Below are 13171 nucleotides of genomic sequence, written 5' to 3'. Positions count from 1 at the left end.
AGCAATTTCTCCTTTTTCTTCTTCTTCTTCTTTTTTTAATCCATCCTCATCCCTCTTCCAGCCGTGGCCACAGCCGTCAGTTATAACCTTAACGGTGGCCTCCACTCAGAAGAGTTGTCAAGTTGATAAATATTGATATCTACCCTACCATTTTACCACCACTCTTCTGCTAATGCATTTGGTTGGCATCAATCAGTTTCTTTGCCTTCTGTGAGTGCTCAGTGTGGGAGCTGGTCCCGATCTGTCACTTATAAGTAATCTGCTCCACATTTCATCAAGAGCTCAAAAAGAGAAGAAAATATGGAGGAGAAGTAGAGGACGGAGAATCAAGCTAGTATGGCCCAGAGGGAAGGGAGATGGGAAGGCCCAGCAAGGCAAAGAGAGGCAGTCTGGTATGTAGGGGGGGCGCCCCCCCGCCCCAGCCATACTCTTACTGCTGGGGACAGCAGCCAGGACTTACTGACCACCGTGTCCTCTTTGGGATGTTAACCCTGCTTATCTCCTCTAATAAGGCTCCCCAGGGATGAAGATCTACATTGACCCCTTCACTTACGAGGACCCCAATGAAGCTGTCCGGGAGTTTGCCAAGGAGATTGATGTATCTTTTGTGAAAATCGAAGAGGTCATCGGAGCAGGTATGGCTCTCCCCTCCCCTCTTTTCTGTTCTCTTGGTGTCCAAACATCTGCTTCCCACCTTTCTAGGTGTTCTCTTTCAGCATAAAAAAATCATCCCATTGGGAGAAGAGTTTCTAACATCTCTCTCCCCAGAAGATGAGTCTGAACCATCTACATTGTGTGTCTAGGGATCTTTGGGGAACCTTGAAGATGGTGGCCTAGCTTGGTTGGTGTTGCAGAGAATTCAGCTGTAGTTTTGAAAGATTCAGACAGACATAGCTCCAGACAAATACACCAAAAGAGAGAGAGCTAGGGTACACAGTTGAGAAGACTTTGAAAGAAACAAAATGTGTTTAGAAGCTGGACAGAGTGCCTCACTGACAATATCTCCATGGCTCTGGATCAAGATTTCCCCCCAAACTTTCAGTTCTCCTTTTCCTGCATACATGCATTTGGAAGCAGACCATGATGAATTGAAGAGGGCCCACTATTTCCAGAAGAAAACCCACCCATAACTGTATTTCCTACAAAAGATATATAATATGAATAGTAACCCAAGACAAGTTCTACTTCGAAGAAACATGCGTGCTCTCATCCATCTCACTGCATTGGACTAGAAATCCAGCCCAGCAGAGAACTAACTGCCTGAGCTGCTGTCAGGAGATCCTACCTAAAGACTGATCCAGAATTTTCATCTTTCCTTAATGGAACAGTAGTTGAGTCAATTTGGCAATGGACTCAGCCTTATTAATGTGAATGAGTGAAATATCATCACTTTATAAGTAATTTCTTTACTGGCTCCTCTGCTGCCTGTTTTGAATTGTCTTAAAAGATGTGTTTGCTTTGTGTCCTCTTTCCTACTTTTATTTTCTTCTACAGCATTCTTTATCTTTTCTTTGTCTTCAATTCTTGTTAGCCGTTGTTCGAGCTCTCTTCACTCATACACTGTAGTCTTCTTTTTAGTTCCTGTGTTTAGGAGTGCTTCACTCATATCAGTATTTGGAGAGTCATGGAGTTGCCTCTACCTGTAACATTTAACTCGATAAAATGTGCTTAGTCTAAGTCTTACAGACAGCCACTTTGGATATTATCTTTAGGGGGAAAGTCACTATCCTTCCGTTCACTGCCTCTCTTAATGCACTGAGGGGTCAAAAAGCCATCTGTGAAATTGGAAGTCACATTTGAAAGCTTGCCCCATTAGGCTACCATTTTCATGCTCTGGATTCCCTCTTAAAGAGCTCTACCTTCATGGTATCTCTGTGGTGGCTGTTGGGACTGTCCCTGTCAGGACACACCTTTCTTCTCTCACCAACCCCTCAGGAGTTCCAGCCGGCTGGCCATAATCTGATCCACATGAGTCTATACATATTTCCCATTGACTTTCATTAAATATGTTACTGAACCACGACTTTCACTTCTGTGCAGATAATTTTCTCTTCCTCCTTAGAAGCTGACATATTTAAGGATCATGCCTTGGAAGGCTGGATACCAGATAAATTGGATTACTCCCAGAGGCTCAGATTTCTCCAGTGAACTTGAAAGAGTGTTGGGGAGGCATGCTTACAGTCCCACACCCTGTTTGCCCACATTATTAATTGTTCTTATGTCGTGTGGTAATGGTGCTAGTGATTTTAATGTTGTTACTTATGTCATGTGCTTAGAGCAATGTGTTCTGGACTGTGTTTCACCCCAGAGAGCACACATCAGCCCCCTCCCACCTTTGTCAGAGGAAGAGTAAAGAGCCTTCTCACTTTATGACCCTGCCAGGGAGTGACAATTTGGGGTGAGCTCACCAACTGCTGGATGCCTGTAAAGGGACAATCGATGGCCCTGCTCCATCCTTCACTTGCCATTTTTGTAGAGCCTGTGCTGCTGCTACCGTGTTTGTGCATCCTCCTCCGAGAAGGTCAGCCCTCTCTGTGGCTCGTGTGGTAGTGGAGAGGGATCGGTACACTTAGCGGTTTATAAGATGCCCAGCGGCACGGGGTAGAGACCTGTGCCCAGTCTGCTGCTGCCTACTCTCTACCAGACACTCATCTCCTCCTGATCCAGAAATTCCAGAGCTAATCCCTGTGGATATTAATCCACTATGTGTAACTCAATGCAGTTTTAACAGAAGAGACTCCTAGCTGGAATCAATCCTCACTCCCCAGTTCTTTTTCTCCTCTCTCTCCACTCTTGCTTCCCATAAACCCTGCCTCATGGAGACTCACTTCACTTTGTGCTAAAAGAGCTGGTGTGAAGGTCAAGTTAAAAAGAAAAGAATTTTGTAAGGTAATATTTATACAGCGTTATTGGCAATATTGCTCTTAGCCTCCTGGCTGATTGGGAGCACAGGGCAAAAACTGGGTTGCAAAATGGTAACAAAACATGAAAAGAAGACTCAGAAGTCATTTGTCCTTTTGCTGGTGTACTCCTTCCTTCCCTCCCTCAACAAGCTTTTACTGAATACTTCTTGCATACTGCGTGTGGGATTCCGGAGACGAACAGACAGCAACCCTGCCCCCCTTCAGTGGTCTGACAGTCTTGGTGGGAGATAGGCCGGTAACGTGTTCACTGTATCACGCCATCCACAACACAGGCATGTGCAAAGTGTTGGGCCACCAAGGAGCCATGGTCAGCTCCTTGTTCGGGGAGTGGGTGTGGGCATCAGGAAGGCTTCGCAAAGGAGTTAACCTTTGGCCTGAGCTTTCAAGGATGAAAACTAGTAGAAAAAGCAAATTTTTGTGACACTCATTAGAGAATGAGACGGTGACAGAAGAGGAAAATTGCATGATTTAAGAGAAATGAATATGACCTTCTAGCAGCAGGATGTTGGAGCTAGCTGGCACCAGCTCACAAGAGCCAATTGTGTACATCTCTTTCCAGCCCCATGTTCAATGACACATGTTGGTAGGTTGACATCTGCCACAGTAGGAATTTTTACACAGTAGGAATTGGCAGATGCTACAAATGGGAGGTCTTTGTTTCTTTGTTTCTTTTCTTTCTGGAGAACTAGTAGTTGAACACTTACTGGCACACCCCAGCCTTCCAAAGTGTGCAAGGTTATTTCAAAGAGGATGCAGAGGAACCCACCTATGCCTGCTGAGTATAGAGCCAGAGGAGAAGGTCATGATTATTGCAGGAGGGATTAAGTTTAAAGTTCAAGAAGATCCTCATTCATTGAACATTGATTCTGTGCCTGGGACCATTGTGGATGCTGGAAAATACACCAGTGCCTCACAATCCTTGCCCTGTAGTGGTGATTGTCCAACATACACACAGTGCCACTCCATAAGAGGAGGGTAGGCAATTGACAGCTAAGATGAGTGGTCCAGAGAATACACAGTCTTGGAGATGGGAGGCTTAATGGGAGGAGAGAATCCAAGGAAGAGAAACCTTAGGGACCCTTAAAGATATGAAAGCTTTGCATGGGCTGATACTCTATGTGGCACTTCCTGAGAACACAAAGGAGAGAAGGCTAACAGGGAGGCTTTTCCTGAGGGTAAGCATTGAGCATTGAGTCTGGAGAATCAGCCTGAGACCCAGAGATCCAGAGGCTGCGGTATGGATTTTATCCTGTAGAAAATGGTGACATCTTGTAGGCACCTGAGCAGGCTGGGCAATAGGAATGAGATTCTGGGGAGACAAATCTGATAGATGCTGTGTTTGGACTGGCCTGGAATGGGTGACGGGGAGGGGTGGGTGAGGCCTCGGAGGCATGGAGACTTTTATGGGGCTTTGCTTGGAAATGTGGAGTGGGTTTGAGATGGCTACTGCTGGGATGGAGGTGGTAGGGAAAGCTCTGCTCGAGGAACTAAACGGATCTAAACCAGAATGTATCCAAACATGGTGAATGGAGCTGATGGGGGAGACACAACAGGGAGGTTGTGGCCAGAAATGAGGGGCATTGAGTTAAAGCCCTTGAAGGGAGAGGAAGGCTGCCAGGCCTTGGGGAGTGTGGGGTGGCAGTTGTGCATGTGAATGAAGGCCAGTAAAGTCTAGAAACTGTGAGGCTGAAGAATTGCAGCGGCTTCCCATGTTTCTTCTCAACTTTTGAGGATGTTGGATGGAGGGATAACAAGGGGCACCTGGGTGGCTCAGCGGGTTAAGCATCCAACTCTTGGTTCTGGCTCAGGTCATCATCTTATGGTTCATGAACTCAAGCCCACATCAGGCTCTGTGCTGACAGTGCAGAGCCTGCTTGGAATTCTCCTCCTCTCTGCTCCTTCCCTGCTCACTCTGTCTCTCAAAATAAATAAACTTTAAAAAAATTTTTAAAAAAGAGTTACACAAGAGTAACTGTGAGCCAGGTGTGATGGCATCCAGGAAGACCGAGCAATAATGAACTTATTAACCATTATGCAATTATCTGCCTTTCTTTCATCATCAGGCTCAAAGTTCCAATGACGACAGGGCAATCTCAGGATTTTTTTTATTCCTGCGCCTGGCCTGGTGTGGCACTCAGGTGCTCAATCAAATATTATTTGCATATGGTTCAATGAAAGTAGGTCCTTTTGGGGAGAATATAGTGGGGAGGAAAATTTGGAGAACTGGACAGAGCTTGGGAGAATGGAGAGAGCCTAGAAGGAAGTGAAGGGTCCTAAGTCACTTGGTGCTCTCGAAATGACCCAGTGGGATAATGGCTGGCCTTCCTTTTCCCCTGCAGATAATGGACATTATTGGTCTGTTTAGAGAGGGCAGAAGGCCTTCTGGTTAGGAAAATATTAGCAATTAGGAGAACTGGAGAATATTAGCAATTTGTGACCATGAATCTGACTCATAGGAACCATCTCACAGGTCAACTCCAAGGCGTTGGTTAGTTCTGACCAGTTTGATCCGTAGATTTGCCCAAAACATAAAGCAGGGTTGCCATGAATAATTAGGCCCCTCAGCATGAATGTCACTCTGGGTTGCGCAGTGTGTAACCCGTGTAACTGTATGCAGCAGCCCTGATCATGATTTTCAAGTGCATGAAAATGTAGGTAGAGGTGTCACTAGAGGGTGGCTTCCAGGGGAAAATAAGGCAATTGTATTTTATTAATAAATCTCCTCCTCTGACTCCAGCAGCTGCCAATTCAGCATTTCCACAGATGGCTTATTGTGAGAGAGCGGCAGATTTGTGGGGAGAGGGCTGGGTGAGGAAGGCTGGGGAGGGGGATCTCTGATGTGCACAGATTGGGAATGGGGCCAGCAAGGCCCACCAGTTCTCTCTTTCAAGAAGAGGATGGGTTTCTTGGAGATATTTTGGTAGAAAGGCCACCAGCCAGCCTGATTCCCCTAGGCTCATTTGAAGTGAGGGTGGGCAGCATGAGGGTGGCCTCATACTGGATAGGAGTCACAACAGGAAGGGTTTCCAGAAAAGCAAATCAAATAGATGTCTTGAGTAATTATAATTAAGACAGCTGGCATATATTGAACACGCACTGTGGACATACTTTATGAAAACATTGTCTCGCTTCCTCCCATAATGTGACTTAGGGTGTGTCAGTGAGTGTGCGTGTGTGTGGGCACGTGTGTGTGTTTAAACTGGTAAGGAAATCAATATTCAGAGGATAGCTCCCCAAAGGTTGCGCTGCCAGCTGAATGAATGATAGAGCAAGAATTGAAACCCAGACACGGCTGATAGAGGTCTGGTGAATGAAACCCCCACATACCTACACTTTGGTTACTGTTCTGGAAAAGAGCAGTTAAATATGCAGTGACATTACTTCTGATGGTAAACTCTGTCTGGGAGCTTGGAGTAGGCAAGCCTCCTTGCTGGTAATGATGATACTATCCTAGAACTCAGATTGCCCATAGGGTAGGCGCCCTCTTCTTCTAGAATGATTCGGTAATCTCCCTTAAGAAGGACAAGGGTGAGGACCAAGATATCTGGCATTTTCAATGATAGGTGCTTGCTTACCTAATGAAACCAGTAAGTCATCTGTAGGTAGGCAGGAGTCTAATGACTGCAAACAGCTACAAGAAAAGAGAACGTCTGCTTGCTCTCACCCTGTAGGTATTAAGTATTGTGGACACCACGGGCAACTTCCATCTCATCTGCTGGCTCCAGTAGCCTGGTAACGGGGATCTGGGGAGCTCTGCTGGAAAGGAGGAATGGGGCTGCCATCAGTAAGGAATGTCTGTCCTGGGTGCAGGGTTAGGAGGTAGCAGAATGCCTGACATGCTTTTACTATCCCTGGTTTAACCATAACCTACTTACCTTGCACAGGCTAGTGTGATAAAGCTGGCTGGAAATCATACTTTAAAACCTAGTTTGAATTTATTCTTTAAAAGTTCCTTTTCTGGTGGAAGCTTGAATTAGTAACTAGAAGCTCTGCTTTCCTTTTTTTCCCCCAAGGCAGTTTGTGACTTCAAAATACTGCTAAAAAAAAGAGAGAGAGAGAGAGAGAGAGAGAGTGCAATTGTGTGTGTAGATTCGCACTGCACATAGCCAACAGCTACCACCTCAAATACCTGCTGGCAGGTTGGATGTTTCATTTTCAAAAATTGAAAATTCTTTCCTTCTGATTTTATATATAATAGTTGAGGCATTTAATGCTGCTGAACTACTTTTTCTCTCTTCCTCATTTTGTCAAGGAAAGTAGGAGAGAGGAACTGGCAAGGGGCTGAAAACTTGTAGGGAATAATTTCCGTAGCTGTCTGGAGGACAATCTCAGGAAGTGGCTAAATTACCCTCAGCTGACAGCCTTGAGGGCAGTGGTTCTCAAACTTGAGCCAGGCATCAGAATCACCTTGGAGGCGTATCAACACTCCTGTCACAGGGCCCCACCTGCTCAGCTTCGGATCCACTAGATCCAGGTGGGGCTTGAGAATCTGTATTTTCTAACAAGTTCCCAGGTAAGGCTGACGCTGTGAGGCAGAAACCACGCCTTGAGAACCACTGCCGGCCAAGAGCCACTGGCCCCCAAACTGGCCTGACGCTGGAGCGAGGTCCTGGCCGGAGGGAGGTTTGGCTGTAGTAGAGGCTCCAAGGTCAGCCTCAAAGATGCTTGCCAAAGTCCAGCCAGACCAAGATGAGGCTGGCTGCAGTTACTGTTGGTAAAGGATCTACATAGAGAGAATCAGCCATAACCAGTATGCAGTCATTTGCTATAAACATCTATTTTAAATATAATGTTAATGCTTGATTGGTCAAGAATATTTTTAGGTGTTATGAATTTCTATCAGAAATTGAAAAATGTATGGCCGTGGTTTGAAGCTCATGTAAAAGGAAGCTCTTTGGTGTTCAGATCATGGCAAATCAAAGCATCACAGACAGCAAGTTCTGGCCCTAATTACAGGAAAGTGTCGAGAAGCAACAATAGTTTCTTGAGAATGGTGTATGAACCTGACGTCAAAGATCAAGGTGACAGGGTCTCTCAGATTATAAGCCATACAAGGCCTCAGTTTTCTGTTACTAATAATGGCAATATGCCCATCAACTCCCACTCCCCATGAGGCTGTGGCCGTGCCAGAGAGCCATATCCCCCACGCTTTAGCATGCTAGACTTGCCTGGGGACACTGTCTATACCCAGATACCTGGCAGCGGGACTCCCCCACTACTCCTGGCAGAAAGCCCTGCTTTGCCTTGGCTCCCACTTGTTTGCAGAAACGTGCTCCTCCTCCTTTTTTCTTCCAGAGCCCACCCCCACGTACCACCCACCTCATGCCCCTACCCCTGGCTTGTCTTAAATCGCCACCCATATGTGTCACCCACAGTTTGTAGTTTACAAAACACTTTCTCAGAGACTCAACACCCTGTTAGGAAGCTGGGGTGGTCGACCCTTCCTTTTTATGGTTTATAAAGCCAAGACAGCTGGAGAAGTGAAGTGCCCCAAGTGGGGTGGCAGGGCTGGTGTAGACACGAGCTGCTTCTTCCACTCCCTGCCGGAGTTCCCCTCCCAGCACTGGGGCCACTTAATGACAGGGTGAAGCACAGCTTCCGAGAGAGAGAGAGAGAGAGAGAGAGAGAGAGAGAGAGAGAGGAGAGACTGTGGATTAAGTGGCTTCCTTTGCAGTTGGTACTTTGAAAACCTCTGGGCTTGGAGAATATGAAGTCATTTCTTTGCCAGACAGGAAAGGAGCTATTTTTACAGAATCACTGTGAGGCCACTGCTTCCCAGTGACTGCAGAGCAGATTCCTTAGAGCAGTGGCACCTCTACCGCCATAGTGACTGACTACAAAGCCCGAGATCTCTCCCTACCCAAGGAGAGCACGTTTTTTTAACATCTACATTTTTTTAAGAGCAGTTTTAGGTTCATAGTAAAACTGACCGGAAGGTACAGAGATTTCCCATATGTCCCTTGCTCTGCACATGCACAGCATGTCGCCCATTATCAACATCCCCCACCAGAGTGGTACATTTATTGACAAACCTACACTGACACATCACCATCACCCAAAGTGCATGGTTTACATGAGGGCCCATTCTTGGTGTCATCATACATTCTACGGGTTTGGACAAATGTATAATGACACCTATCTACCATTACAGTTTCAGACAGAGTGGTTTCACTACCCCAAAAATCCTCTTAGGAGAGCCCATTTTTATTTTATAATTCTTAAAAAAACTATATGAGGGTCGCTTGGGTGGTTCAGTTGGTTGAGCATCCGACTCTTGATTTTGGCTCTTGATCTCACGACTTGTGAGCCCCCAGCTGGGATCTGCACCGATGGGACAGAGCCTGCTTAGGATTCTCTCTTTTCCTCACTCTCTTCTCCTCCCTGCCTCTCTCTCTCTCTCTCTCTCACACTCGCTCTCAAATAAATTTTAAAAAAAGAGCAATTAAAAAAAAAAAGTGTATGATGAAACCCCTACAGAGGATACAACTTAAAGCTCAAGTATTAGAAACATTGCACTTGATGACAGCTCAGAGCCTGGAGCCTGTTTCAGATTCTGTGTCTCCCTCTCTCTGACCCTCCCCTGTTCATGCTCTGTCTCTCTCTGTCTCAAAAACAAATAAACGTTAAAAAAAAAAAAATTAAAAAAAAAAAAAAGAAACACTGCACTTGAAAACTGGTCAGCCACAAAGATTAAGCAATGAAATAACATATGTCAGTTAAGAAAGTCACGGGAGCCACGCTGTTCTGTGTAGCTAGCACTTGCCAAAGCCACACCTTCATTGGTTTCTTCCCTCTTGTGTTCTTTCTTTCCAACCCTGTGTATAAAGCCCGCGCTCTCTGGCAGGCGCTGTGCTCTAAGAAGCAGCCCATATACCAGCACTGCTTTCTGAGGGATCCAAAGGTGGAGTGATGAATCCCAGATATCCCAGGGCCTCCGGCAGCTCCCTAATCCACCTGAAATATGCTGGGGTGCTTTAGACCCATGGTGCCACACCTGGCTGCACATCAGAGCTGCCTGGACAGCACCGTGTTCAGAAGGGCCCACACTTAGTTTAATGCTATGCTGTCACAGGCTTGAAATCCTTCATAATTTCCAAACAAGCAGTCCCACGGTCTCATTTTGCACCTCGGTCTGACCCACAAATTATTGTAGCTGATCCTGCAGGCAGCTTTTAAGTATGTTCAGGTGACTCCAGTGGGTGGCCAACTTTGGGAAACACTGGTGTGGGAGAGAAGTCCTTACCTGGGGTGTCCCTTGTGTGTTGTAGGGGACATCAGATTCACCTGGAGCCCTTCCTCAAACTCTGCACACTGATGTAGAAATTGATGGATATTCTGATTCCTAAATATTCTGACCCCACCCGATTCCAGGCAGGAAGTTCCAGCAAATGTGACATCTGTCTGTGAGACAGTCCCACTGTGTTTGCAATTCCCTGTGTGTGAGTTGCTGTGACAGGGACTACACATGAACTGTTAGGACCTGCACAGTTGGAGCACGGTGGCCCCTCAGTTGTGACTTCATACAGCTGTGTTCCCTGTGGCACTGCTAATCGAGCACACCTGTAGAGAGGCAGTGTGGCTCTGTAGAGAGGCCGGAAGCAGGATGGGCATGGACGGCAACCCTGGCTCTGACTCATAGCTGTGGGGTTTGGGTGTGTTTTTCTTGTGCCCCAGATTCCCTATTAGTAAAATGAGCATCATAGTACCCAGCTCATGAGGGTGCTATGAAGATTAAGTGAGATATGACCTGTAAAGAGCCTAGCACATTGCCTGGCACATAGTAGGTGGTCAGTAGACATTGGTGTCCTATCTTCTCTAAGACAAAACGTTACCATATCTGTCCCCTCAACTCCTAAACTGTCCTTTTAGTAAAAGAAAATGTAACTCATTATTATAGCAACAAGGAAGAAATACTAACCGATATTCTTCAGTTGGCATACTTATCAAATATGTAATTTGTATTCATCTAGCTCATGGTTATTCAATATTTGCTAGGTCAAGGTGTCAGAAGGATGGTTTGTATATGTATATATACACAAACAGATATATTATAGATTGTACGTATATACACATAGACATATATATGCATACATGTAGACGCGTATATGCATGTATACAAATATATACACATGCACATATAGTATACACACATATGTACATATACATACACATATATGACAGGACCCTGTTATGCAGTACTTTAAAAAAAAATGTTACTCAATTCAGGGCTCCTGGGTGGCTCAGTCAGTTAAGCGTCTGACCTCAGCTCAGGTCATGATCTCGCAGTTTGAGGGTCTGAGCCCTGCATTGGGCTCTGTGCTCACAGCTCAGAGCCTAGAGCCTGCTTTGGATTCTGTGTCTCCTTCTTTCTCTGCCCCTCCCCCACTCACGCTCTGTCTTTCAAAAATAAACATTAAAAAAATTAAAAATAAATGAATATTTTAAAGATAAAAATTTAAAATAATGTTACTCAGTTGACCAACAAAAGTAATGCTTATTGTAACAATTCAAACATCAAAGTAACATAAAAGTAACTAAATTAAATTGCCTAGCTTTACTTCCCACTCCTACTCCACCCCTGTAGGGCAACCATTTTTAAAAATACCTGTAATTTGAAGTTTAAATACATTTTACATGGATTTTGTCCCTTGTTTTTCTTTTGCACCCATACACACACACTCCATTTGGGTACATACCGTATTCCCATTCCGTAACTTTCTTCATTTAACAATATAATATGGACATCTTTGAAGTCCATGCATATGACCCCTCTACCGGTTTTCAGCAGCTCATGGCATCCCGCAGGATGAATACACCACTTTCCAACCATTCCCTGGTGATGGGCATACAGCGTTTCGCTGTAGAAGAGGCTACAGTAAACAATCTTTTCTAAAAATTTAAGTACTAGCACTTCTACTTATTTCGGATAGAGCAGAGATAGAGTCTCCAGCAGGTTATGACCCAAGAGCAGACAAGGCAAAAGCCGAACAAGTAATAAGAAGCGTGCCCCCCCCCCCCCCCGCCATTCACTGACATGCCTACCACATCCCAGGCACTTCAGTGGGCACTACAAGCTGTGAACGTGAATGAGACTCAGTCTGACTTGAAGCAGTTTGTTCACCAAGGCAGCATTGGGTTAAATGTCAAAACCAGGGTCCCACATGATATATGTCTTAAGGTCCACAGTGAAATCATCCTAATGGTGCTTAAGCCAACCTCCACTCCAGCCCTAGATTCTAACAAGTCCCACTGACTCTGGAGTTCTGTATGAAAAGCCCTTTCGTGCAGTTTCCTTCCAATTACATTTGTAGTAGAAAACAAGAGAACTCCCAACTAAATCGCAGAGGAGATGTTAACTTCCTTTTCTAATTCGGCCAGTAGTTTATCCGCTCAGTTTGCTCCCTCGTTTTCTTCCAGAAGCTAAAGGTGAAAGAGAAAGTCCCCCCCCCCCGCCCCCCACAGAAAGACCCTGTGTCTCCTGTCAGGCCTTTGACACATTTCAGCGATACACTTACAAGTAGATAACTAAACAGGAAGTTACAAAACCAGGCTAAGCCGTAGAATAACTTTTGAAAGCACATGTAACAGGATTCAACAGATTTTTTAAAGCAGCTATGAAATAGTGTCACCAGAATTGTTTTTACTCGGTGATTTTTACTGCACAAATGTTTAAATGCTGTGGCACCCGTGGAGATGTGCGGCTCGTGTTTGCTTGGAGAAATCACTGACTGTTTAGCTGCCACCCTTCAGCTGCAGCGCCTTCAGGACCTGCCTCAGCTTCCCTGCAGCCGCCACCAGTGACTGAGCATGGAGGGAGGCTAGAGCCTAGGCCTTCCTGGAATGGGTGCTCTTGACTGTGGAGCTCCCCAGGGGAGCGGGAAGCTGACAGGTCTGCCTCAGCCAGCTCTGCATTGCGATCTGGAGCTCTCCTTGTCCATTCCTGCTTCCTCCTTTCTTTTCATAATGTCAGGCCTGCCTTGTGATCTGGGACTCTGGCCAATCTTGTTTCCTCCCCTTCTATCCTGCACAGCATCTGCTAACTTCCCCACCTCACTTCTCAGTGTCTGCGTTCTGGGGCATCCAATCAACACAGAAGCTTCCAGGGCAATGTAGGAACATAAATGTTTTACATCTCATTCAGAGAGCCAAAGAGCATGAACATATCCCCCAGCCCCTGGATGTTCTTTCACCAGGCTCTGCTAAAAATGAATTATGATCTGCCAAAGTGAAACTGACCATTTCATTTT

At 45.6% G+C, this 13171-nt stretch overlaps 1 protein-coding gene across 2 annotated transcripts in view; it reads left to right on the top strand.

Moving 5' to 3' along the window:
* Nucleotides 1-13171, top strand: part of EPHB1 (EPH receptor B1) — a 213165-nt gene that overhangs the window by 140710 nt on the left and 59284 nt on the right. For both annotated transcript variants that reach the window (XM_049628803.1, XM_049628802.1), the window contains one exon: nucleotides 513-635. In XM_049628803.1, coding sequence (XP_049484760.1) covers nucleotides 513-635 — 123 coding nt within the window. The remainder of the gene's footprint in view (nucleotides 1-512; nucleotides 636-13171) is intronic.

This window comes from Panthera uncia, chromosome C2 (assembly GCF_023721935.1).
Source record: "Panthera uncia isolate 11264 chromosome C2, Puncia_PCG_1.0, whole genome shotgun sequence".
Classification (NCBI taxonomy): Eukaryota; Metazoa; Chordata; class Mammalia; order Carnivora; family Felidae; genus Panthera; species Panthera uncia.
This window is presented reverse-complemented; position numbering and strand designations above follow the sequence as displayed.